This window comes from Ahaetulla prasina, chromosome 1, assembly GCF_028640845.1.
Source record: "Ahaetulla prasina isolate Xishuangbanna chromosome 1, ASM2864084v1, whole genome shotgun sequence".
In the NCBI taxonomy this organism is placed as follows: domain Eukaryota; kingdom Metazoa; phylum Chordata; class Lepidosauria; order Squamata; family Colubridae; genus Ahaetulla; species Ahaetulla prasina.
The window spans coordinates 32,379,548-32,403,394 of NC_080539.1; the positions used below are offsets into that span (position 1 = coordinate 32,379,548).

General features: G+C 42.4%; 1 protein-coding gene across 1 annotated transcript in view; it reads left to right on the forward strand.

The window, feature by feature from the left end:
• Nucleotides 1-23,847, forward strand: part of EPHX2 (epoxide hydrolase 2) — an 82,472-nt gene that overhangs the window by 19,285 nt on the left and 39,340 nt on the right. The window contains exons 9-10 of the mRNA XM_058164764.1: nucleotides 10,404-10,438; nucleotides 13,386-13,412. Coding sequence (XP_058020747.1) covers nucleotides 10,404-10,438; nucleotides 13,386-13,412 — 62 coding nt within the window. The remainder of the gene's footprint in view (nucleotides 1-10,403; nucleotides 10,439-13,385; nucleotides 13,413-23,847) is intronic.

A 23,847-nucleotide genomic window follows, 5' to 3' on the forward strand; every position in this document is an offset into this window, starting at 1 on the left:
GATGCCGGCATCCCGGTACAGCCAGCTTACACCATCGCTGACTGTTGGGGCCAAATCATTGGTTCCCCGGGGGAGGGTTGGTAACTTAGGCGTTCTCCTGGACGATTGGCTGTCCTTAGAAGAACATATGACGGCCGTCGCCAAGGGAGCTTTTTATCAGGTCCGCCTGATCAGGTCAACACCGCCTGATTCGCCAGTTGCATCCCTTTCTTGACTGGGATTTCCTTTGCACGGTCACTCATGCCCTTGTCACTTCCCGCCTGGACTACTGCAATGCTCTCTACATGGGGCTCCCCTTGAAGAGCATCAGGAGGCTCCAACTGGTCCAGAATGCGGCTGCACGGGTAATAGAAGGGGCATCGCGATGCTCCCATATAACACCACTCCTGCGCAGCCTGCACTGGTTGCCGGTGGTCTTCCGGATGCAATTCAAGGTGCTGGTTATCACCTTTAAAGCGCTCCATGGCACAGGACCGGATTACTTACGGGACCGCCTACTGCCACCTATAGCCTCCCATCGGCCTGTGCACTCCCATAGGGAGGGCCTCCTCAGGGTACCGTCAGTCAAACAATGCCGACTGGCAGCCCCCAGGGGGAGGGCCTTCTCTGTGGGGGCTCCAGCCCTATGGAATGAGTTGCCTCCGGGGTTGCATCAACTCCCCGACCTCCGGTCCTTTAAACGCGAGCTCAAGACTTTCTTACTCCACCGTGCGGGGCTAGCTTGAGGAAATTTTAAGTGGGGTTTTAGGATTGTTTTACTTTAGTTTTAATTTTAATTGGCCATTTTATAATCAGTTTTTTAATATGCTTTTTAATTTTGTCTATGTGCATGTTGTTTTTACTTGGCTGTGCACCGCCCTGAGTCCTTCAGGAGAAGGGCGGTATAAAAATCTAATTAATTAATTAATTAATTAATTAATTAATAAAATTCTATTGCCAAGCACCTGAATTTTGATCACATGACCATGGGGATGCTAAAATTATCATAAGTGTGAAAAGCAGTCATAAGTCACTTTTTTCAGTGTCATTATAAGTTTGAATGGTCACTACTGTTGTAAGTTATCTGCATAAGACTGAAATTTTTCCCCAGAATAATAGCCTTCACTGTCGAGAGCCTAAGTCAAACAAGGCTTCTTGAATTGCACTCAGAGGCCAGCTGACAGTCAATGCATCCATAGTACAGTTGTCATAGTAGCAAACAGCCTATTTCTACTTGGGTCACCGCATTTTAAAGTAACTGAAGCTTTGAATAGCCTACAAGGGCAGCACTATGTAGAGCAGAGGTGTCAAACTCAAGGCCCACAGGCCAAATGTGGCCCACAGGGTGCTTAGAAATGGAACCAGTGAAGGACTGGCCTGTGGTGCTTCTGACAGTGAAAATGGAGCTCGGGAGGACCACAAGTTCCATTTTCGCTGACATAGGGTTGTAGGAGGCTAGTGCAGCCGAAAACAGAGCTTGGGAGCTCATTTTCGCTGGCAGAGCACTCAGGCTACCATAGGCCCTCCCGACACGAGTGACGTCAAGCTGCCCCCTCCCAAAGTGAAACAGAACTCTGATGTGGCCCTCAATGAAATCAAGTTTGACACCCCTGATATAGAGCATAGCCCTGCTGATAGCTTCTGCAAAAGTTAGGCCATGTGGCATGAAGTAGAATGAAGCAGTTATCTGAATATTTGACATAATCATATCCTTTTAATGACCCTATAATCCCTTGCGTGATGGAATCTAGGCAACTGAATGGAGCAGAGTGTTTACTGGCCAGATGCCCTTCCTGTCGCCAATTTGGAGTTATATTCAGCAGATATATTCTCATCGTGCCCAAAGAGAGAAATATCTGCCTCTACCTAGGATCGAACTCACAGCCTCCTGATTGTGAGGTGAGAACTCCACCTCTAGGCCACTGCACCACTCTAATGTTTGGCATAATGCTAACTATAAAAGCTCATTGCTCCATTCTGCCATTTTTGATATATCAAACAACAAAAACCCCAAATCAGCACTGAGTTTGAACATGATTTTAAAAACATTTTACTGATTTACTTGCATTTTATATATGTGCATGCCACTTTGTTGGCTGACAAAGCTAGGAAGAGCTTATAAATAAACGACGTTTTCTCATCATATTTAGATCTGTAATCCTCTCATTATCGAAACGAGAAGCATTATTTTCTCTGACTATGTGTGGGCACGCAACTGTGCGTCAATAAACAAGTTCCAGTAGCAGTCAAACAATTGAGATGTTGTTGGTTTTTCTTTTTATATTGTTTGCAGAAAAATTTAGGATCAGATTGTATTTATACTTCACATTTCAAATTGTAAGAGTCCTCCTTGCTTTTGGGATGTAAATTGCTCCAGGATTTTGTAAGATTTACAGTGCCCCTGACTTCTGGTCATGGACAGTCTCAGCAGCAGCGGCAAGAAACAACAGTGTTCCAATCTGATCGTTGTCATTTCATTTCCCACACTACCAGAGTGATGACATGTAAAGGATATTGTGGGAGATTAAAATGGAAGGTTGACACAACTGGGCCCCGCGTGGAAAAAAAGATATTAAATAGCCCTGAGCAGATGACAGAAGGGAATACTTATAGATTCTGGTGGCTACTAGGGATGCAGAGGGCAGACATAAATCCTTTGAAGCTTGTTAGAAGTACAAGGACAGCTTGCTTCTTCATTTCTCTCCTCTCCCCCCCCCCTTTCTTCCTTCACTGACTATGTTCAGAGTTTCTTCTGCACATAATCATCTCCTTTTAATGACCCTATAATCCTTTGCAGGATGGAGTCTGGGCAACTGAATGGAGCAGAGTGTTTACTGGCCCAATGCCCTTCCTGTCACCAATGCAGAATTTTATTCAGCAAATATATTTTCAACCTGCTCAGAGAGAGAAATAACTGCCTCTCCGTAGAATCGAACTCACAGCCTCCTGATTGTGAGGCGAGAGCTCCACCTCTAGGCCACCGTACCACTCTAATGTTTGGCATAATGCTAACTATAAAAGCTCATTGCTCCATTCTGCCATTTTGATATATCAAACAACAAAACCCCAAATCAGCACTGAGTTTGAACATGATTTTAAAAACATTTTACTGATTTACTTGCATTTTATATATGTGCATGCCACTTTGTTGGCTGACAAAGCTAGGAAGAGCTTATAAATAAACGACGTTTTCTCATCATATTTAGATCTGTAATCCTCTCATTATCGAAACGAGAAGCATTATTTTCTCTGACTATGTGTGGGCACGCAACTGTGCGTCAATAAACAAGTTCCAGTAGCAGTCAAACAATTGAGATGTTGTTGGTTTTTCTTTTTATATTGTTTGCAGAAAAATTTAGGATCAGATTGTATTTATATTTCACATTCAAATTGTAAGAGTCCTTCTTACAATTTGAATGGGATGTAAATTGCTCCAGGATTTTGTAAGATTTACAGTGCCCCTGACTTCTGGTCATGGACAGTCTCAGCAGCAGTGGCAAGAAACAACAGTGTTCCAATCTGATCGTTGTCATTTCATTTCCCACACTACCAGAGTGATGACATGTAAAGGATATTGTGGGAGATTAAAATGGAAGGTTGACACAACTGGGCCCCGCGTGGAAAAAAAGATATTAAATAGCCCTGAGCAGATGACAGAAGGGAATACTTATGGATTCTGGTGGCTACTAGGGATGCAGAGGGCAGACATAAATCCTTTGAAGCTTGTTAGAAGTACAAGGACAGCTTGCTTCTTCATTTCTCTCCTCTCCCCCCCCCCTTTCTTCCTTAACTGATTATGTTCAGAGTTTCTTCTGAACATAATCATCTCCTTTTAATGACCCTATAATCCCTTGCATGATGGAATCTAGGCAACTGAATGGAGCAGAGTGTTTACTGGCCAGATGCCCTTCCTGTTGCCAATTTGGAGTTATATTCAGCAGATATATTCTCATCGCGCCCAAAGAGAGAAATATCTGCCTCTACCTAGGATCGGACTCACAGCCTCCTGATTGTGAGGTGAGAACTCCACCTCTAGGCCACTGCACCACTCTAATGTTTGGCATAATGCTAACTATAAAAGCTCATTGCTCCATTCTGCCATTTTTGATATATCAAACAACAAAAGCCCCAAATCAGCACTGAGTTTGAACATGATTTTAAAAACATTTTACTGATTTACTTGCATTTTATATATGTGCGTGCCACTTTGTTGGCTGACAAAGCTAGGAAGAGCTTATAAATAAACGACGTTTTCTCATCATATTTAGATCTGTAATCCTCTCATTATCGAAACGAGAAGCATTATTTTCTCTGACTATGTGTGGGCACGCAACTGTGCGTCAATAAACAAGTTCCAGTAGCAGTCAAACAATTGAGATGTTGTTGGTTTTTCTTTTTATATTGTTTGCAGAAAAATTTAGGATCAGATTGTATTTATATTTCACATTCAAATTGTAAGAGTCCTTCTTACAATTTGAATGGGATGTAAATTGCTCCAGGATTTTGTAAGATTTACAGTGCCCCTGACTTCTGGTCATGGACAGTCTCAGCAGCAGTGGCAAGAAACAACAGTGTTCCAATCTGATCGTTGTCATTTCATTTCCCACACTACCAGAGTGATGACATGTAAAGGATATTGTGGGAGATTAAAATGGAAGGTTGACACAACTGGGCCCCGCGTGGAAAAAAAGATATTAAATAGCCCTGAGCAGATGACAGAAGGGAATACTTATAGATTCTGGTGGCTACTAGGGATGCAGAGGGCAGACATAAATCCTTTGAAGCTTGTTAGAAGTACAAGGACAGCTTGCTTCTTCATTTCTCTCCTCTCCCCCCCCCCTTTCTTCCTTAACTGATTATGTTATGTATTAACAGTTGTACCTTTAAATATTTGAGCGGGAAATCAGCACGTTGCTGATTGGACGAAGCCTCCAGCAGAACTGTATAAAAGGAGAGGTTTTTCCCCCAGCCTGTTGCTGGGTTCACCCTATATTAAAGAGCTGTTGTCACTACCCTGGTCTCCAGCCTCGTTACTTCCAGAACTTAACATTGGCGACGAAGGTGGGATATCGAGGCTGAGGAGAACCAGAACCGAGCTGAAGCACGATAGACCCGAACCCAGCAAACTCAGGGCAGAAAAGCGGAGATGGCCAGTTACACTCCACCCGCACCGTTTGACCCGGCTAAGGAGAAATGGGGGACGTATATGACCCGTTTCGAAAGCTTTCTAGAAGCCAACGAACTGCAAGGAGTTCCAGATAACCGAAAAAAAGGGCTTATTTCTTAAGCCACTGTGGTCCGGAGGTCATTGATATCGCGGAAGCCCTGGCAGAGCCAACGCCGTTGCAGTCGGTGTCATGGCCAACTCTACAGACTTTGCTAAGAACCATTTCGCGCCGCGGTCCAAATACGTGCGGCGGTTTGAATTCGGAGGCGAAGGACAGATGGAGGCGAATCCGCCGGTGACTACATGGCCGCCCTGAAGGCGTCAAGGACTGCGGATACCGAGACCTAGGCGAGGTGCTCCTCGAGCAACTCATCCGAGGTCAAAGACATCCGTTTCGGCGGCGGCTGCTAGCAAGAGCAACCTAACGCTGGCCACGCTCTGGGCGAAGCCAGAGCACATGAAATGTCATCCCAGCGGCAGAGACACTGCAAAGCCTCTCCACAAAGGCGGCGCAAAGCCAACGCCAGTGCACCAGGAGGAGGTTCAGACCGAATCCGGCGGTGAAGATGAGGAAGGGTCTGCCGCGGCAGCGACAAAGGGGACCGAGGCGAATGCGGAAGCTGCGGGGTCAACACCAGCGCCAACGCTGCAAGTTTAAAGATGCGACATGTCGGCGGTGTGGGAAGAAAGGGCACCTAGCTCAAGTTTGTCGAGCGGCCCAACCTTCCGCCGAAAATTCAAATCGGCCAATCAGGCGGAATCGGCAAAGGCGACCCGCGATTGGCTCAAACAAAAAGCGCGATTCAACCAAACAACGGTGGTCATAGGCGCGCCTCGACCAAAGTGGAGAAGAAGATCTTCACCAGGCCAAAAATAGAGTGCGGTGCGGCTTGAAGTAGACACGGGATCAGCGATCACCATCATGTCCTGGGACACTTTGGCGAAGTCGCTGCCGTCCGTCGCGGCGCCACCTGCAAGCACAACGACTACGAGTCCACGACTACCAGGGAATCGCATCCCTGTTCGAGGACCACCTCCGTCCGAGTCGAGTACGGCCCTCACAAAGACCCTGCCCATCACGATCGTCGAAGGAACTCTGCCCAGTCTGTTGGGACTAGACTGGTTTCGTGCCCTGGGCATGGGAGTGACTGGCATCTACAGAAGTGACTGCAATTTGAAAGACATTCTCTTTAACGAGTTGAAGATGTCTTCAAGGACTGCCTGGGCAAGTACAAGGGACCCCTATTTCCTTCAACTTAGACCCCAGGTAGCCCCATTAGGCTTAAGGCGAGGAGAGTCCTTTGCCCTAAAACCAAAAATCGATAAGGAGCTGGACAAGCTCATAAATCAGGGATTTTGGTGCCAGTCGATCACGCAAAGTGGGAGACGCCAATCGTCACCCCATCAAACCGGACGGGTCAATTAGAATTTGCGCTGACTACAAGGCGGCTTAACAAAGCCTTACAGAAAAGCGCTTACCGGTTCCGTGGTGCAACACTTATTGCACTCTTTGGGGCAAGGCAAGTCTTTGCAAAGTTAGACTTGGCCCAAGCCTACCAACAACTGCCAGTGAGCGCCCGCACAGCGAAGCCCAAGCGATTGTGACGCACAGGGGGCCTTCAAGTGCACCGATTGCAATTTGGGGTTAGTGTGGCACCAGGGCTGTTCAAAACCTGATGGAGCGACTACTGCAAGGGCTCCCAGGGTAGTTCCCTACTTGATGATGTCCTAATTTCAGGGAAAACATGGAGGAATTGGGGGCGGTTAAGAAAGGTCTTGAGCATTTTCCGGACAGCGGGTTAAAAGTCAAGACAAATAAATGCCAGATAGGGGTCGAATCGGTCGATTTCTTGGGCTACGGATAGACAAGAAAGGAATTCACCCTACTGAGAGCAAGGTTAAGGCAATTAGGAAGGCTCCAGCGCCCAAAAACAAAGCAGAGCTGCAGGCATTCCTGGGATTGGTTAATTTTACGGTCTTTTAAAGAACAAAGCAACCGTTCTTGGAACCGCTGCATAGGCTCTTAGGAAAAATACTGTTTGGTCTTGGGAAAGTCAGAAAATAGGGCTTTTGAAGCAGTAAAGAACCTGCTCTCAAGTGATAGCCTGCTCATCCAATATCACGACTCACTACCCTAGTGCTGGTTTGCGATGCCTCCCCTTATGGGGTGGGGGCTGTACTCAGCCATAGCCTTCCAAACGGCACAGAAGCCCCTATAGCGTTCTACTCTAGAACGATGTCCTCCCCAGAGAGGAACTACAGCCAATTAGACAAAGAAGCACTAGCCATTGTATCAGGGGTCAAAAAATCCATGAGTATGTCTTTGGGCGAATTTTGAAATCGTGACTGACCACAGACCGCTACTAGGATTACTGGCTGGCGATCACCAACGCCTGTGGCACTTTCGCCACGCTTGACCCGATGGACTATATTTTTAGCCGCTTATTCATACAAGCTGCAGCATCGACCGGGAAAGAAGTGGGGCATGCAGACGCGTTGAGCCGATGCCCACTGCCAGGGCGCATCAAGACCCCACTCCGGGACACCCATCCTCCTTATTGACTCGTTGGACTCTGGCCCAGTCACATCAAAGGAAGTGGCTCGGCATCATACCGACATTGTGTTAAGGACTGTACTCGGCTGGGTACAGAGAGGGTGGCCCGCTGCGCGGGCGACGGTTCAAAGAATTTGTTAAGAAACGAGATGAGCTCTCGGCTCAAGGGGGGTGCCTGTTATGGGGTGATCGTGTAATAATTCCTGTTAAGTTAAGGGGCAAGGTATTGGACCTCCTACACGAGAGTCACCCAGGCATCGTAAGGATGAAGAGGTTAGCTAGAAGCTATGTATGGTGGCCACTCATGGACGCAGAGATTGCTGAGAGGGTAGGGAAATGCTTTTGCCAAGAGTCCAGACCGCTACCCCCAACAGCCCCTGTCAGAGAATGGGAAAAGCCCCAAGGGCCTTGGTCAAGAATCCACATTGACTTTGCTGGCCCCTTTCACGGCCAAACGTTCCTAGTGGTGGTGGACGCATTTTCCAAATGGTTGGAGATCATACTCATGAAGTCCACCACGGCCGAAGCAGTAATCGCAACCCTGCGCCACCTATTCGCAACTCACGGGTTGCCGGACACTCTGGTGTCCGCCAATGGGGCCCACCACGGCAGCCCAGTTTGAAGAGTACCTGGCAGAGGAAGGCATCCGACATGCCTCTCTGCGCCTTTCCACCCTGCGTCGAATGGCCTTGCAGAGCGCTCCGTCCGAGCGCTAAGGAGGCATTGTCCAGGCTCAAGCCAGGTGACTGGCAAACAAAATAGACTTTTCCTAGCCGTCCAGCACAGAACCCCAAGCACAGCCACTGGAAAAAGCCCAGCCGAATTGCTAATGGGACGGAAACTCCGGTGCCCACTTGACCGTTTGAACCCCCATTACACACCCGAGGGTTACAAGGGGGAACTAGAAAAGACAAGGGAAATGAGCATAGGCGACGGTGTGGGCCCGAAACTATGGGGACGGCCCAGTTGGTCGCAGGACAAGTAACAAAGATAACAGGCCCAAAATCGACGTGGTAGAGCTACCAGACAACCGAGTGTGGCGGCGCCACATAGATCAGTTAAGGAAACGAATAACTGACCAAACCAAACCAATAGAGACAGGTAATGACCAATACGACTTTGAATCCACAGCTGACAATGAGCCGGGGGAGGCGCAAGACTTAGCTGAGGTCCCAGAGTTCCAGCGACGCCATCAGGTCCCCGAGGAAGCAGCAGGAAAATTCAAAATTAATCCAAGGCCGGATGGCCAAGAAAAGAGTCGGCCAATAATCCGGAGCCCGATGGCCCAGAGAAAGAGCTGGGAGGAGAAAACAGCCCTCCGACCAGCTCAAACACCACCCAGAACTGAACCGCGAGGTCAGAAAGAACTAGAGACGCCCAGGTTATTTGCGTGACTACGCCGAAAAATAACATGTAAATAAATATGTAAATAGAGACAAAGTGTTTTCTGGGAGGAGGAGTGTTATGTATTAACAGTTGTACCTTTAAATATTTGAGCGGAAATCAGCACGCTGTTGATTGGACGAAGCCTCCAGCAGAACTGTATAAAAGGAGAGGTTTTTCCCCCAGCCTGTTGCTGGGTTCACCCTATATTAAAGAGCTGTTGTCACTACCCTGGTCTCCAGCCTCGTTACTTCCAGAACTTAACAGATTATGTTCAGAGTTTCTTCTGAACATAATCATCTTTTTATTGCATGTCATATCCTGAGGGGAGCTGTTGTGTCATTATGCAAGATCCATGATCCCCAAAGGAATTAGATTCTAGCAATAATATTGTGGTCTCAATAGTTTCAGGGTGCAAGATTCCAAACCAGAGTTCTGTTCAGTAGCCCAGAGATAAGTGGAATTTAAATGGTCAATATATTTGCTCTGGTGTTGGAAATTTCAGTTTGATATTATTTTACATTTTGGTAGAAACTGTCCTGCTGGCTGAAACTTCTAACTTCAGTAATAAAATTGGCATTTCTATTTTGCCGGAGTTTGTAATTTTCTTTTTTTCCTTTCTAAGTTGTCATGGGACACGAGTACTCATGCATGTAGACTTTTGGATGAATGGGAGAGAGAGGTAGCTCAAAGTAATGGCAATTCCAGGAGTGATGTGTTCCAAGAAAAGTCTAAGCTTGCTGACTGGTGGATGGATCATTGCCTTCTGTCAGCACAACTAAGAAATTGAAATGCTTCCTAGGTGTTGCTCATACCCAAATAGGACAAAACTTGTTTTTCCATTCAATGGAAAAAACTATGGTGGCACAGTGGTTAGAATGCAGTACTACAAGCTACTTCTGCTGGGTGCAGTTCGGCAGTTCGGTTCTCACTGACTCAAGGTTAGCTCAGCCTTCCATCCTTCCAAGGTGGGTAGATTGTTGGGGGCAATATGCTGACTCTGTAAACCACTTAGAGAGGGCTGTGAGAGAATACACTGTGAAGCAGTATATAAGTTTAAGTGCTATTGCTATGGTATAGTGAATATTTGAAATTGGTTTTCCCCAATCTTGATTCAACCATCTTCTATTCTTCCATACAGAGTATTCTTTCTATAGTTCTGTGTGAAAGCAACTTCTCCTCCCTATGCAGTTTATGAAAACACCTGGGGTGTTAATTTGAAAGTTTTTGGAGGGCATGAAGAAGCCCATGGCAAGTCTTGCATTTTGAAATCAATTTGTGGGCATACAGTGGCTTTAATAGTGCCTATTTTTGTTGCAGATACAGAAGCATATTCTCAGGAAGAAATTTGTAAGGTAGGTCATGATCTTCAATAATATATCCTTCACTTATAGTGACTGAGATACACTTACGATATATCAATATGTAAAACGGTTCAAAGTATTTAAACCAAAGAAGGTCAACTTCAATACAGGTGATCCCCACAAATGGTTGTTCAGCAACCATCTGAAGTTAAAATGGCATTGAATGAGGGGAATTTACAATCCTTGTATTGCAACGTATCAGAATCTTCATAGTCGCATAATGTCAGTTATCATCTTCACTGCTATCTTCTGACATGCAAAAGTAATGGGAAAGCTGGTAGGAGGTTACAAAAGGTGATCACGTGACTTCAGGAAGCCGTGATCACGTGAGATTTACCTATTGATAGCAACTGGGATTGCTTGAACTGCCCATTATGAGTCAAGACAGTCACATAATGTCACATCTTACAACCATGTTGTTTAACAATGGACTTGCTGGTCCCAGTTGCCATTGGATAGCAATTCAGGCAATTGAATATTCAATAGTGAACATAGCCATGGGAATATGACTGATGTGATACTCTTCAAGTGTATAACTTCCGTGTATATTTATTTTATTTATTTATTTATTTATTTATTTATTTATTTATTTATTTTTCAGATTTATATACCGCCCTATCTCCCTAGGGACTCAGGGCGGTTCACAGGCAATTAAAAGCAAACATATAAATACAATTTAAAATAACACATAAAAAACTTATTCAATAGCCAAATTATTAAAACAATATAAATACTAAAAACCCCATTAAAACCAATAAATTTAAAAAACTAACCCAGCCCCAGCAAAATAAATAGGTGTGTTTTGAGCTCGCGATAAAAGGTTCGGAGGTCCGAAGTTGACGAAGTCCTGGAGGAGAGTTCGTTCAGAGGGTGGAGCCCCACAGAGAAGGCCCTTCCCTGGGCGTCGCCCGGCAGCACTGCCTGCCGACGGCACTGAGGAGTCCCTCTCTGTGAGAGCGGACGGGTCGGTGAGAGGTATTCGCAGCAGGCGGTCCTGTAAGTAACCCGGCCCTATGCCATGGGCGCTTTAAAGATTGTCACCAAAACCTTGAAGCGCACCGAAGGCCACAGGTAGCCAGTGCAGTCTGCGCAGGATAGGTGTCACTTGGAGCCACGAGGGCTCCTCTATCACCCGCAGCCGCATTCTGGACTAACGGGAGCCTCCGGATGCCCCTCAAGGGGAGCCCCATGTAGAGAGCATTGCAGTAATCCAGACGAGACGTCACGAGGGCGTGAGTGACCGTGCATAAGGCATCCCGGTCTAGAAAGGGGCGCAACATAACTCATAGCTTAATGTTTTACATGCAAGATGATAGCAATTGGAGGGACCTGATTTTCCATCGCTAAGCAATGCAGTCGTAAAGCACAGGGGTGCCAGGACAGCAGAACTTCGAGGTCCATCTGTAATCACCATTCATTTAGCTTTGTCATAACTTTGAATGGTTGCTAAATGGATGGTTTTGGGTGAGGACTACCTGTACACAACAGAGAGGAAAGAATAGCATTTGTATGGTAATCTGACTCATCCTGAAGTGGTTTAATGTAGCAACCAGACCATTTCATGCTTCTTATAAGGCTACATTGGATCAGCAAGAACATGCTAATATGATGCTGCTGCTATTGTTGTAGTTATTTAATGGCAGCAGTACTGTGGTTATTATTGCAGTAAAAAATCTGGTGCATTTTCAATGCATTCTAGAGACAAAAGCAGATAAACTGAGGCTTTGGTAATGCAGCACAAATTCTAGCAGGACATGAGATTTCCAGCAATAACAGCACGTATGGGAATGAGAAAAGTCGGCAGAACTTTCAGGGTGTATTTCTAGTTTATGTATATATCATAGCCCATTTATTTTTTAGTAATTGAGGATTATAAAATAAAAAATTTATTGCTTTTTCCTAGGGAGATATATCACATCACATGGATTCTTAGCCATTTATACTACAGAAATTGTAACTTAGCCAGCTTTTTCTCCTCCGTATTACCATAGCTGTTTAAAGCTGAATGAGTGTGATTTCCTTGTCACTTTTTCAATTCTGCTAAAAAATCCACACTTGAGAATTGTTAGTTCATCCAGCTCTAAAACATCGACTTCCTGAACATTTTAAATAAGTGTGGTGATTTGCGGGAGAATTTGTAGGATTATAATTATGATTTTGGAACACAATGTTCATGGGCAGCATTCTAACAGTGAGATTCCTATATTATACTTTTGGTTGCAAGGACAACTAAGCCATTTGATAGGTAAGACAGGAGATGCGATGCTTATACATATAATTATCTATCTGCTTTCTATTAAATCAGTATTAAGGAATCTAAAAGGCCCATATTGCTTTTATATAGTATCTGGCATTCTACAGCCCAGAAGGAAGTTTCATTCCATCACTGAGGGAAGTCCATCATTAGGAAGAGTCATTTTCTCCATGCAAGGGCAGGGAGCAATTGCAATTGGGGAAAAAAGAATTAGGGAAAGATGCCAGTTTCTACTGAAAGAGTGTCCCCACATCTACCCTGAACTCATTTAGACCTAGGAAATAGCCTAAGTTAGAAAAGCTAAACTTCAACTTGAAAAGCATTCATACTTCTGTCAAGACACAGTGGAATATAATTCAGAAGGTGACCAGTGGGAGACAGGAAAATTTCATTTCATATACTGATGGTGTTTCAGGTTTTGAGTGAATAAAATACAGTGTCTACCCTAGGTAGATTGAATTGGCTGCATGCCCAAAGTGCACTTTTATGATCTAAAATTCAACTCTGATGGAGTGCAAATAGGATTGAGAACATGCATGATGTTGTGTTCCTGCTGCTCTCATTCTGTATCTGCCTGGGCTGACCCAGGATGGACTATGCAGTGGAAGATAAAATAAGAGGGTTTTCTCAAGAACATGATGTCAGTGTCTGATTTTTTTTTTTTTTTTTGCTTATTTACCTCAGGATTTGGTGATCTTTCTGGACAAAATGGTAAGTTATGCTGGTTAGTATCTTATAACATGTATTATCAACAAAGTCATACCATCCCCTACTATCCCCTTCGCTAAAGGTCATACCATCCCCTTTTTCCCCCTTTGCTAAGATGAGTGGGTGTAGCCAATGTGTGACACATCCAGCCCACAGGCCGCGAATTTGACACTCTTGGCATAGTATGTTTGAGTCTTCAGTGTTCAACTAACCAGCCACGTCGTATCGTTGTATCTCCACATAAAAGAAATGAGGTTCTAAAGATGCAAAAAACTGGCTCACCATGTTTCAATAGCCAAAGTTCACCCTGCGTATTATGCAGTGGTGTCTTAGTGGTCCTAGATCCTCAATTATAGAAAAGAGAGAATCCTTGAAATGAGATTTATCAGCACAGCTATGTCCACTGCCAAAGTGTCAGGAAAAAAAAGTACATTTTCCCCAATTTTCCTGTGTGAGTAACTAATTTTTTCTCAGTGACTGATATTGTCTCTTACCAATTTAATACCAAAGGCATCCTCTGTCAAGGGATGGGTGCTTTATGTTCTTTTTTATTGCTTTTAAAATAGAGATGGGTGCTTTATGTTGGAGATGGAAGAGTCTGTCAGCTATCCAATAAAACATATGTGTATTATTGCTTTCTGCCACAGTTGGACCATAACTAACCTCTAGGCTTCTTTGACTCACAAATTTCGATTACCCTGATTTCATCTTGATGTACAAAATGACCTGATGCTGACAAGATGGACTAGATGAGCCTAATAATCCTTTATTCAGCCAATAGTAGGCATGGATTTTGAGATGTTGATTTTCAAGGTGGAGATTTGGGGACATCTTAAGCAGGGGTGAAATCCAGCAGGTTCTGACAAGTTCTGGAGAACTGGCAGTGGAAATTTTGAGCAGTTCGGAGAACTGGCAAATGCCACCTCTGGCTGGCCCCAGAGTGGAGTGAGAATGGAGATTTTACAATATCCTTCCCCCAGGAGTGGGGAGGGAATGGGATTTTGCAGTATCCTTCCCCTGGAGTGAGATGGGAATGGAGGTTTTGCAGTATCCTTCCCTGCCACACCCATCAAGCCACACCATGCCCACCAAGTCACACCCACAGAAGCAGTAGTAAAAAAAATTGGTTTTTTACCACTGATCTTAAGGCTTTATCTGGCAAATGAAGAATTGGAGGAGGGACTAGGATTTGCTACCTTATGTTAACATTTGTTTTCTTCCTTTTTGCACATGGCACTTAAGGTTAGTAATATTATACAAAGGAGTAAGTTTCTGTAAGAACATACATTTTTATATTTAATTTGTCAGCCGTTCGAGATCTACATGGTTATTTGCTTGTGTATTTGAAACTAGCTGATTAGGAGTAAGACACTACTTTCTGTATTATGTTTTTGTCATAGATGAAAGGTAGCAAGGAAATGAGTGCTTGTGAAATCAGGGAACAGAAATACCATTTCTATAACTTTTGCTTGAGTTCTCTGCTTTCTAAAGAAGTTCTTTCTCTTCTTCCTAGTTTTCAGGACTTTCAACAAACGATTGAAAATATGAGACTTTCTTAATGCTATGCAAATAGGTTCATTCTTTTGGTTCGTTGTTCCATAATTTATATCTCACCATATTCAAATAGTGGGATAAAAGATGGTTCACAATCATAAAACGACACAAATCAAACAAAACAGTTAACCACCATAAAAAAAAAGTGTTAAGCCCCATAAAACTATAATATGCTTCCATAAATTCACGTTTTAAAATAAAATAAAGAATGAAATGTCATTTTGATTCAGAAATAAAAAGGCTAAAAATTTCATTTTTCATTCCCTATCACAAAACAGTCTTCACTGCTTTCCTAAAAGATAACTTTGTGGGGCTGATCTGACCTCTTGGTGAAAGGCTATTCCATAACTGACAAGGCTTGCTTCTGGTCTCACTTTATAGCCAGTCGGGTCAGGAAAAGAAATACATTCCAAGCTTCCTCCCCCATCCCAAATGCACAGGACAAACAGATTCAATTCGAAGGTAACAGCCTCATTGGTAAATGGGAGCCAAGCCATGTAAAAGGCTTCACAGGTTAAAACCAACGCTTATAATTTTATTTTACATTTTGATATTTAAGAAAATACAACTTTATCAATCACTGGTGCAATGCTCGTCAAACTACTGGTAGTAGCAAATCACTGAAGCAGCTCTTGCCTACCAGCAAACAGGCTGCTGCATTCTCCACCAGCTGCATTTTCTGGATAGTTAAGTATGTTGTGATTAGTAGTAAAATGTTGTGGCTGAAGCTGATGCATCTCAGCAGAAGCTGGTATGGGAACTGACTAATTGTGGAGATATTCGTCACAAAAGCTTTTCTGTAGATGCTAAATATGAAGCAATTCAGGTTGGTGGGCCTTGAGATGTGAGCTTTTGGTGCAAGAACTACACAATATTTTTTGATTTCCAGGCAGATGGGCTGCTGCATTTTCCACAAACTACAGTTTCTGGGCATTATTTATTTATTTATTATTTAGATTTTTATACCGCCCTTCTCCCGAAGGACTCATTAAAGTTCGTTGTGGTGATGCAGGCTTACCGTGAGGAGGGTATGAATAACTGCCACTAAGACTGTGAAGGGTTAGAGCTCATATAAGCAGGAACTAATATGAAAATTGCCTTTGACTAATTTTGGAGAGACCAGTTGCAAAGGCTCTTCTGAAGGTGTTTAATATGACACAAATCAAGTTTGTGAGTTTTGAAATGTGGGCTCATGGTACAACGGTTGTACAGTAATAACTGTTTTCCAGACAGACTTTCCATGCAATAATGTTTACCTTATGAAAAGGTAATGAGACATAACCTAGTGAAATAATGATAATATAATTTCGATAATGACTGAGCCAGTTCTGGATTCCAAAGGGTTTGTGCATTTAATTTAATTAATGTAATTTTATTTAATTAAAAGGGCTAATGCGTTCTAACTAAGAAGTGGAGTAATTCTTTTACTCCATTGAAATATGGCAGTCCTGTGTCATTGACCTTTCCTGACAAAATGGCTTCTTTTTTTTACCCCTGATAAATGGTCTGTCTCAAGCAGAAACTAAAGAGAGAGGTCACCAGATCAGCACCACGATGTTAAATAACAATTCCTCCTTTAACCTTTCTGGGAGCATTCATCTGCCCTGACAATATAATTAGGAGTATAATTCAGATTGCTCCATTGGAGAGAAAGAATCAATTTGGGATTTATTAAAAAGGGATAGTTATATAAAGGAAGAGTATTTGAAATGCTGGCAACTGATTAACTGAAACATTAATGTCAGCAGATTTTTGTTTTCCTGCTGAAGCTTAAAATCTTTTTTAAAATGTAGAGCAGGTTTTTTTAAAGCTCTATTTTACTACAAGTTTCCATTTTTCCAAATTAAAAGAATAAACCATACGCAACACTTTACAAGTGCCCCTGCAACAATTGTTCAAAATTGTAATCTTCTCAAACAAGCTCTTAGTCTAGGGCAGGGGTCTGCAAACTTGGCTCTTTTAAGACTTGTGGACTTCAACTCCCAGAGTTCCTCAGCCAGAAGTCCACAAGTCTTAAAAGAGCCAAGTTTGCAGATCCCTGGTCTAGGGCAGAGGTGGGGAATGATGACCCTTTAATGACTTGTGGACTTCAACTGCCCGAATTCCTGAAACATCATGGCTGGCTCAGGAATTCTGGGAATTAAAGTCTACAAGTCATAAAAGGACCATCGTTCCCCATCCCTGGTCTAGGGCTTCATAGAGGTGCCTCCCATAGGAGCAAGATCTATTTGAGAGAAATTTACACCAGATGCTCCCATCTTAGATAAAGAAGGAGACAATTGAAGACAGACAGGCAGACCCTTGTGATGGTGTCCCTGTTCAGAATTCCCTCATCAAACTAGGGTCAACTCTGTTGAATTTCAAATACCAGATGAGAATATTTTTAGACTTAAAGGAAGTTCTATTTTATGTATCGCCTTATAGTAATATTCGTTTGATTACAACTCAGCCTCTTTATAGTTAACAGTCTGATATTAAAGCCTGTGCTTCTGTACACAGCTTGTATTTCATTCTTGAGTAATGCAACACAATATTGTGTGATTGAATGCTCCATGCATAGGAAAAACAATTCTTTTATCTATTTACTCTATCAGGCAGGAAACAAGCTTGAGAACTTTTCTCTGTGGTGGTTTTTATTTACAAATATTTTTTGAAGATTTTTTTTTCATGGGAGTTTCTACCTGCTGCCCAAAGTTATCCTAGTGTGGAATTGCTTACACTCAGGGCAGTAGGCTTTCACAGGGCTGCCATATTAATGTTTTGTAGCGTACAGTAGTGGCCAAAACTGTGGAAACCTTTTGGGAAAAGTATATTTTCTAAAAATAGCTAACAACACCACTTTTTTTGGAGTAGTACCATAAAATTATAGATCAATGGAAAGATAATTTAATCAAGAATATAATGCAATAACTTTTATAAAGGATTTGCTATTAGATAGCAGTTATAATATAAAGAAGAAAAGTAAAACACGTAAAAAAAAACAAATTATCACCATAGAAAAAATGAGATATACAAAAGTTATCACATCAGTTAATATTTAGTTGGATAACCTTTAGCATGAATTACAGCCTTACAAGGTCTTCCCATGGAGTGAACCAAGTCTTTTACTTCTGCCGCTGTTAAAATGTGACATCAAGATTGAATGATTGCTTCTATTAACTGGGTTTTATTGCTTGGTCGCTTCTGACTAACAAGTTTCTTTAGTTGGCTCTATAGATTTTCATGTGGGTTAAGGTCTGGGCTATTCCCAGGCCATTCCAGCAGTGGAATATGATTATCTTGAAACTCCAAAAAAAGTGATTTTATTAGCCATCAAACCTCAAAAATACACTTTTCCCAAAAGATTTCCACAATTTTGGCCACCACTGTAGTTATCATTATATATTTTATACTGTTTCTGAACAAATGCAAGCAAAACCTGTGTTCAAGGAGAAATAAGATTGACATTATGTAGAATTTTGGCTTTTTCAGTAATGGCGCACTATTTGAGTGCCTAGCTGCTTTTATTCTTGGGGGGAAAGAGAATAATTTGCATTGGAGAAAATAAAGTCTTTTATTTGTATGAAGTAGTGGTGGGTAATATAATTGATATAGATGCAGAGTGTTTTATGCAGAGTCCTTAATAAAAACTCTCTCCTTTGACAGTCTCTTCACTGAATATTTAGTGGCTCTGGAATAGCAATCAAGTATTCTAATTGCTCAGGGTTACTGTCAGTAATTTTGCTGACAGAGTCTATTTTGTGAGCTAAATAATAAACAGTTTAGAAGTTAAAATTTATACACAGAGTTGGGGGACTTGAAGTTTGCTATTGCAAGAAATCATGGCCAAATCTGCTTTAAATTGATTTTGCCTGATCTTCGGACCTTTCGCCGTGAGCTGAAAACGCATCTATTCATTCAAGCGGGACTGGCTTAAAAGTTTTATTTCATTTTAATTGGGTTATTTATGAATTTTAGGGTTTTAAATTGATTGTTTTAAATTTTGGCCATTAATGTATATGCTTGTTTTTAAGTTTTTGTTTTAATGTGTATATTGTGTGTTTTATCATTTGGCTGTACACCGCCCTGAGTCCTTCGGGAGAAGGGCGGTATAAAAATCAAATAAAATAAATAAAATAAAATAAAATAAAATAAAATAAAATAAAATAAAATAAAATAAAATAAAATAAAATAAAATAAAATAAAATAAATAAATGGGAACAAGTACACAGAAGCAATCTATTTGAAAACATTAGATATTAGTGTTAGGCATATTTCTATATGGGAACTTCTGGTTCAGAGGCAGAATAGCTGGATCCACTTCACTGAAGCCTATGGGTAATCTAGTCCAGTGGTAGTCAACCTGGTCCCTACCACCCACTAGTGGGCGTTCCAGCTTTCATGGTGGGCGGTAGGGGTTTTGTCCGATACTGAAGCACTTTCCTTTTTTTAATTTAATTGACTTTTAAAAAAAATTTCATAGCATTATTTAAAAACATTTTCATTAGGTTTTCATAAAATTCCCTGTGACAATTTAAATTTCTGAAAATATACTATTTGTATTGCCCGCACATAAGTTTCATTCACGTTACGTAAGTGAAACTAAATGGCGCAATAGTGCGACCGCAAACAAAAGAGCCTCATCCCAGAATAGCTCGCGCATCTCCCTCCACACCACCCAGCTGTAACAGACAAGCAGAACTGGTAGCCTGCGCCCCCCCCCAAAACCCAATCCACTATGCATGAGAGGCATGTGCAGACGACGATACACTTTATAAATCACCATTACTGTGGAACTGGTGGGCGGTTAGAAAATTTTACTACTAACAGAGATACAAAAGTGGGCGGTAGGTATAAAAAGGTTGACTACCCCTGATCTAGTCAATGGTATCAGAATTGGAACTTATTAGTTAATATTTTTTCAAAGTTTCAGTAGTTGAAGAAATTAAGAAAAAATCATGATAAGACCATTAAGGAACATTAGAACACAGAGAGACATCATGAAATGAAAAGCTGTTTTGTCCTAAAGTCAGGACAGAACTTTAGAATATGGAATGCTTGATCTGGACTCAGGGCAGTACACTCAAATAATAGACTGCAAATCAAGAACTTTCCTTTTAAATTGAAAAGCAGTTATCTATTTCAGGGGTCTCCGACCTTGGCAACCGTAAGACTTGTGGACTTCAATTCCCAGAATTCAACTCTGGGAGTTGAAGTCCACAAGTCTTAAAGTTGCCAAGGTTGGAGATCCCTGGTCTATTTTGCATTTTCTTGCTGTACTCTTTTCTCTGGCACCTCCAATTTGTGAGAGAATTAAACCATGATGCAATTTGCTGTCTTTCAGCTTTGAAAGACAGAAAGGAAAACACTGCTAGGAAAATGGAAATGAATATGCTGAATTCTCTGTGATTCTCTGCCTGTTTGAAATACAAGAAGGGACCAAATCCATATTTTATCTAGGACTGTGCCAGTGAGAATTAAAAACATCGTCTTAACTGTGAACACATTGAAAAGATGACAAGTAGAAGGGTCAATACCCTGTTTCCCCAAAATAAGACTTCCCCAGATAATAAGCCCAATCGAGCTTTTGAGCGCATGTGCTAAAATAAGCCCCCCCCCCAAAAATAAGTCCTCCCTGAAAATACTTAAACGCCTGCGCAGCCAGTCCCCGTCATTTCCTCTGGTTAGGGAGAAAGAGCTGGAAATCAAGAAAGATGGCAAGAGGAGCCCCGTCTTGCTCCATGTGCCCCAAAATAATAAGATTCCCCCCAAAATAAGGCCAGGCGCTTATTTCGGGGTTCAAAAAATATAAGACAGGGTCTTATTTTCGGGAAAACACGGTAGTTATCTGTGAGTAGATTAAGATAAAGACAACAGTTCTCATACTCTTACCATACATACCAGGAGTGGGGATGGCAAAATTGTGTTAATACTTCTTTTTGGAAATATCATCCGCATTTTTTTAAATTTGGCTAGTGGGCCCTCACGATTACTTTAATAAAACATAAAACATACCATAATAAAGTTGGAAGGGACCTTGGAGGTCTTTTAGTCCAACCCCTGCTTGAATAGGAGACCATTACCATTTCAGACAAATGGTTGTCCAGGTTTTGGTTTTTGAAAGCCTCCAGTGATGGAGCACCCACAACTTCTGAAGGCACGCTATTCCATTGGTTGATTGCTCTCACCATTAGGAATGTTCTCCTTAGTTCAAGGTTGCTTCTTTCCTTGGTTAGTTTCCATCCATTGCTTCTTGTCCTGCCTTCAGGTGCTTTGGAGAATAAGTTGACTCCCTTTTCTTTATGGCAACCCCTTAGATATTGGAACACTGTCTCCCCCTATCCTTTTTTTCATTAGACTAGACATACCCAGTGTCAGGCTGCCTCTGATTATAACTAGGAAAGAATACACTTTGACTTCATTTGCAAATAAAGAAAAGTACTTTTACTAATTACATCTGGATAGCAGCATGGTTTAAGTTGAATCTGAGACAGAATATGGCTGACAATCTGTATCACCCTATTCCTCCCTCCTCTTTCCCAAAAGGTCATCAGGTCTGGTCCAATGCCAGCTCCTTCCCGGGGTCCCGTGGTAATCTTCTTCCGCAGGTCTCTGGTTGTCAATCAAATCAGGAATGCAATGTCCGTTAGCGTTCGGGCTCAAACATTCCTGTTGAATTCAAAACATTAATCTCCCCTCCCACCTTAATTATGTCAGACCGACACTCTTAAAGGCCCCTCTCTTCTTAACTTGAATCCAATAGCTATTTACATTAGAAATACAATCCCATTCTATCTAACAACTGAATATAAGGAGTACAAAGAGATACGAAGTTTGGAGTGGAGGCTGACACTCAGTTCTGTAACCGTTCTTCATATGTTTTAGCCTCCAACCCCCTTCTTATTGCTCATCTCTTCACTCCTCAGGTTCATTCCCTTGGAATTCAAATGAGATTAGGAACAGACTTTCCCAGTGTGTGTTTTCCTGTAGAAATATTAGTCCTTAGTACATCAGAATGGCAGCATTTTGGAAAAAGCTGTTTTAGGAATCACAAAAACTTTAAAATCCACCCAGCTTCCCTATTCCTATGAGCTTCTCATGTTTCATGTATCTGTGTTGCTCATTCTCTTTCCCTAACCAACTTGAATTGACGCAAAAACTTGCCGTGGTCTCTATTCTTTTACAGCAAATAGTCCTTGTCTTCTGTCTATTGCCTTCTTGCTGAGGTTAGCAACTATTTGTGGTTTCCTAAGAATGAGATCTTGCTGGCCTAATCACTATAAAAATAATTTGCTCAGGGTAGTGAAAGTTCAGCAATTAGTGAAGCAAGAACACTGGAATGGTATTAGATACAGCAGTGGTGATAGAAAAAGAAATAGTGTAATAAAATTGCCAAAAGTAAATGAACATCTTGCCATGCTTCAGATGTTTCGTTTCATGCTGTAAAACTGTTCTAATATGTGGCCTAGTTAATGGTAGTGTGTCTTTATAAAAGCAGAGGGCACCTCTGCTGTTCCTGTTACAGTCCTACTAGTTGGCAGAAATGTGGCTGGCTTTACGCTTTAAGTTAAATTAGGGTTGATTGCACGGACAGCGATGTGGTTACACTGTATTTGGCACTTTTGTCCACCTATTGAGTCCTTCCCAAGAATCTGGAACAGGCAGATGCTGTTGTTTAATAATGTTAAAAGTATTGTTGTAGGATGTAAGCTGTTCCAAGTAAAGTGCCTTCTGTAATTGACTGGTGGTGACTTTGTCAATGCCGATGGTATTCAAGTATTGGTGGAGAGGGTTTGGAATTGTACCGAAGGCACCTATCACTATTAAAGGCTATCTTTGCTTTCTTTTGCCACAGTGGTTCTACTTCTCTTTACAGATCTTTTGTTGTGTCTTGCCCGCCCTCAGAGCAGCCAGGGCCTTCTTACCTGCTCCCGAACACTGAGGAATGTATGCCTCCCGGCCCAAGTCCTGGCTCCATGCCCACACAAACTGCAGAAGAAGGAGAATCTCCCGGCCCCAGCCCTGACTCCATGCCCAGGCAAACAGTCCCTCCTCCACAGCATGTGAGCCTGAGGAGGGTTTATTCCCAACAGCTGATTGGAGTAATCCTCGCATCAGAAGATTGGATAGGCGGAGGCAACAGAGGGAAGGGAGGGGCAGGCCTTAATGAGTGCTGAGTCATGGAGCCACACCCCATGGCCTATATAAAGGACCTGCTTTCTGGCAGTCTCTGAGTCAGGCAAAGTCGAACTTATCTTGCTGAAGTCACTTACTGGTCTCCTGCCTTCTCTGAGGACTTTGCTAGGACTTTGCGCAGAGCTGCAGAGGAAAGCCTGATTCGGATTTCCCTGACCCGGCCGTCAGCGGAGGAGTGGGACACGACATCTTTATTGTTTGTGATTTTCTCCAGTTCTTTCTCTTCTATCCTACTATCTCCAGGTACTGCTATCTCCACTATTCAGACTTTTTTGTCTTTTTTATCAACAATTGGATGTCAGGTAATTGTCTATTTGAATTCTGATGTCCCAGAGCACTTTAATGTCTTTATTTTCCAATACTTTGAATATTCTGTCGCAGCAGTTCTTGCTTGCAGGCAAGTGGTATTTCTTGCAGATATTCCAATGCACCATTGTTGCTACTTTGTCATGCCATTGTTCATAATCAGTCTGTGCAATTTTCTTGGTAGCAGCTAGATAATCCACTGTGTCTTCATCTTCTTTGCAGAGGCAGCATTTGCTGTTTGTTGCTGTAGTTTCATTTCTGGCTTTGTACGCGTTTGTTCTTAGGCTTTGGTCTTCTGCAGCCAGAATTAGCCCCTCTGTCTCTTTCTTCAACTTTCTTGCTCTTAGCCATTGCCAGGTTTTATTGTTATCTGCTTTGCAGACTAGGGGTGTGTGTGTGTGTA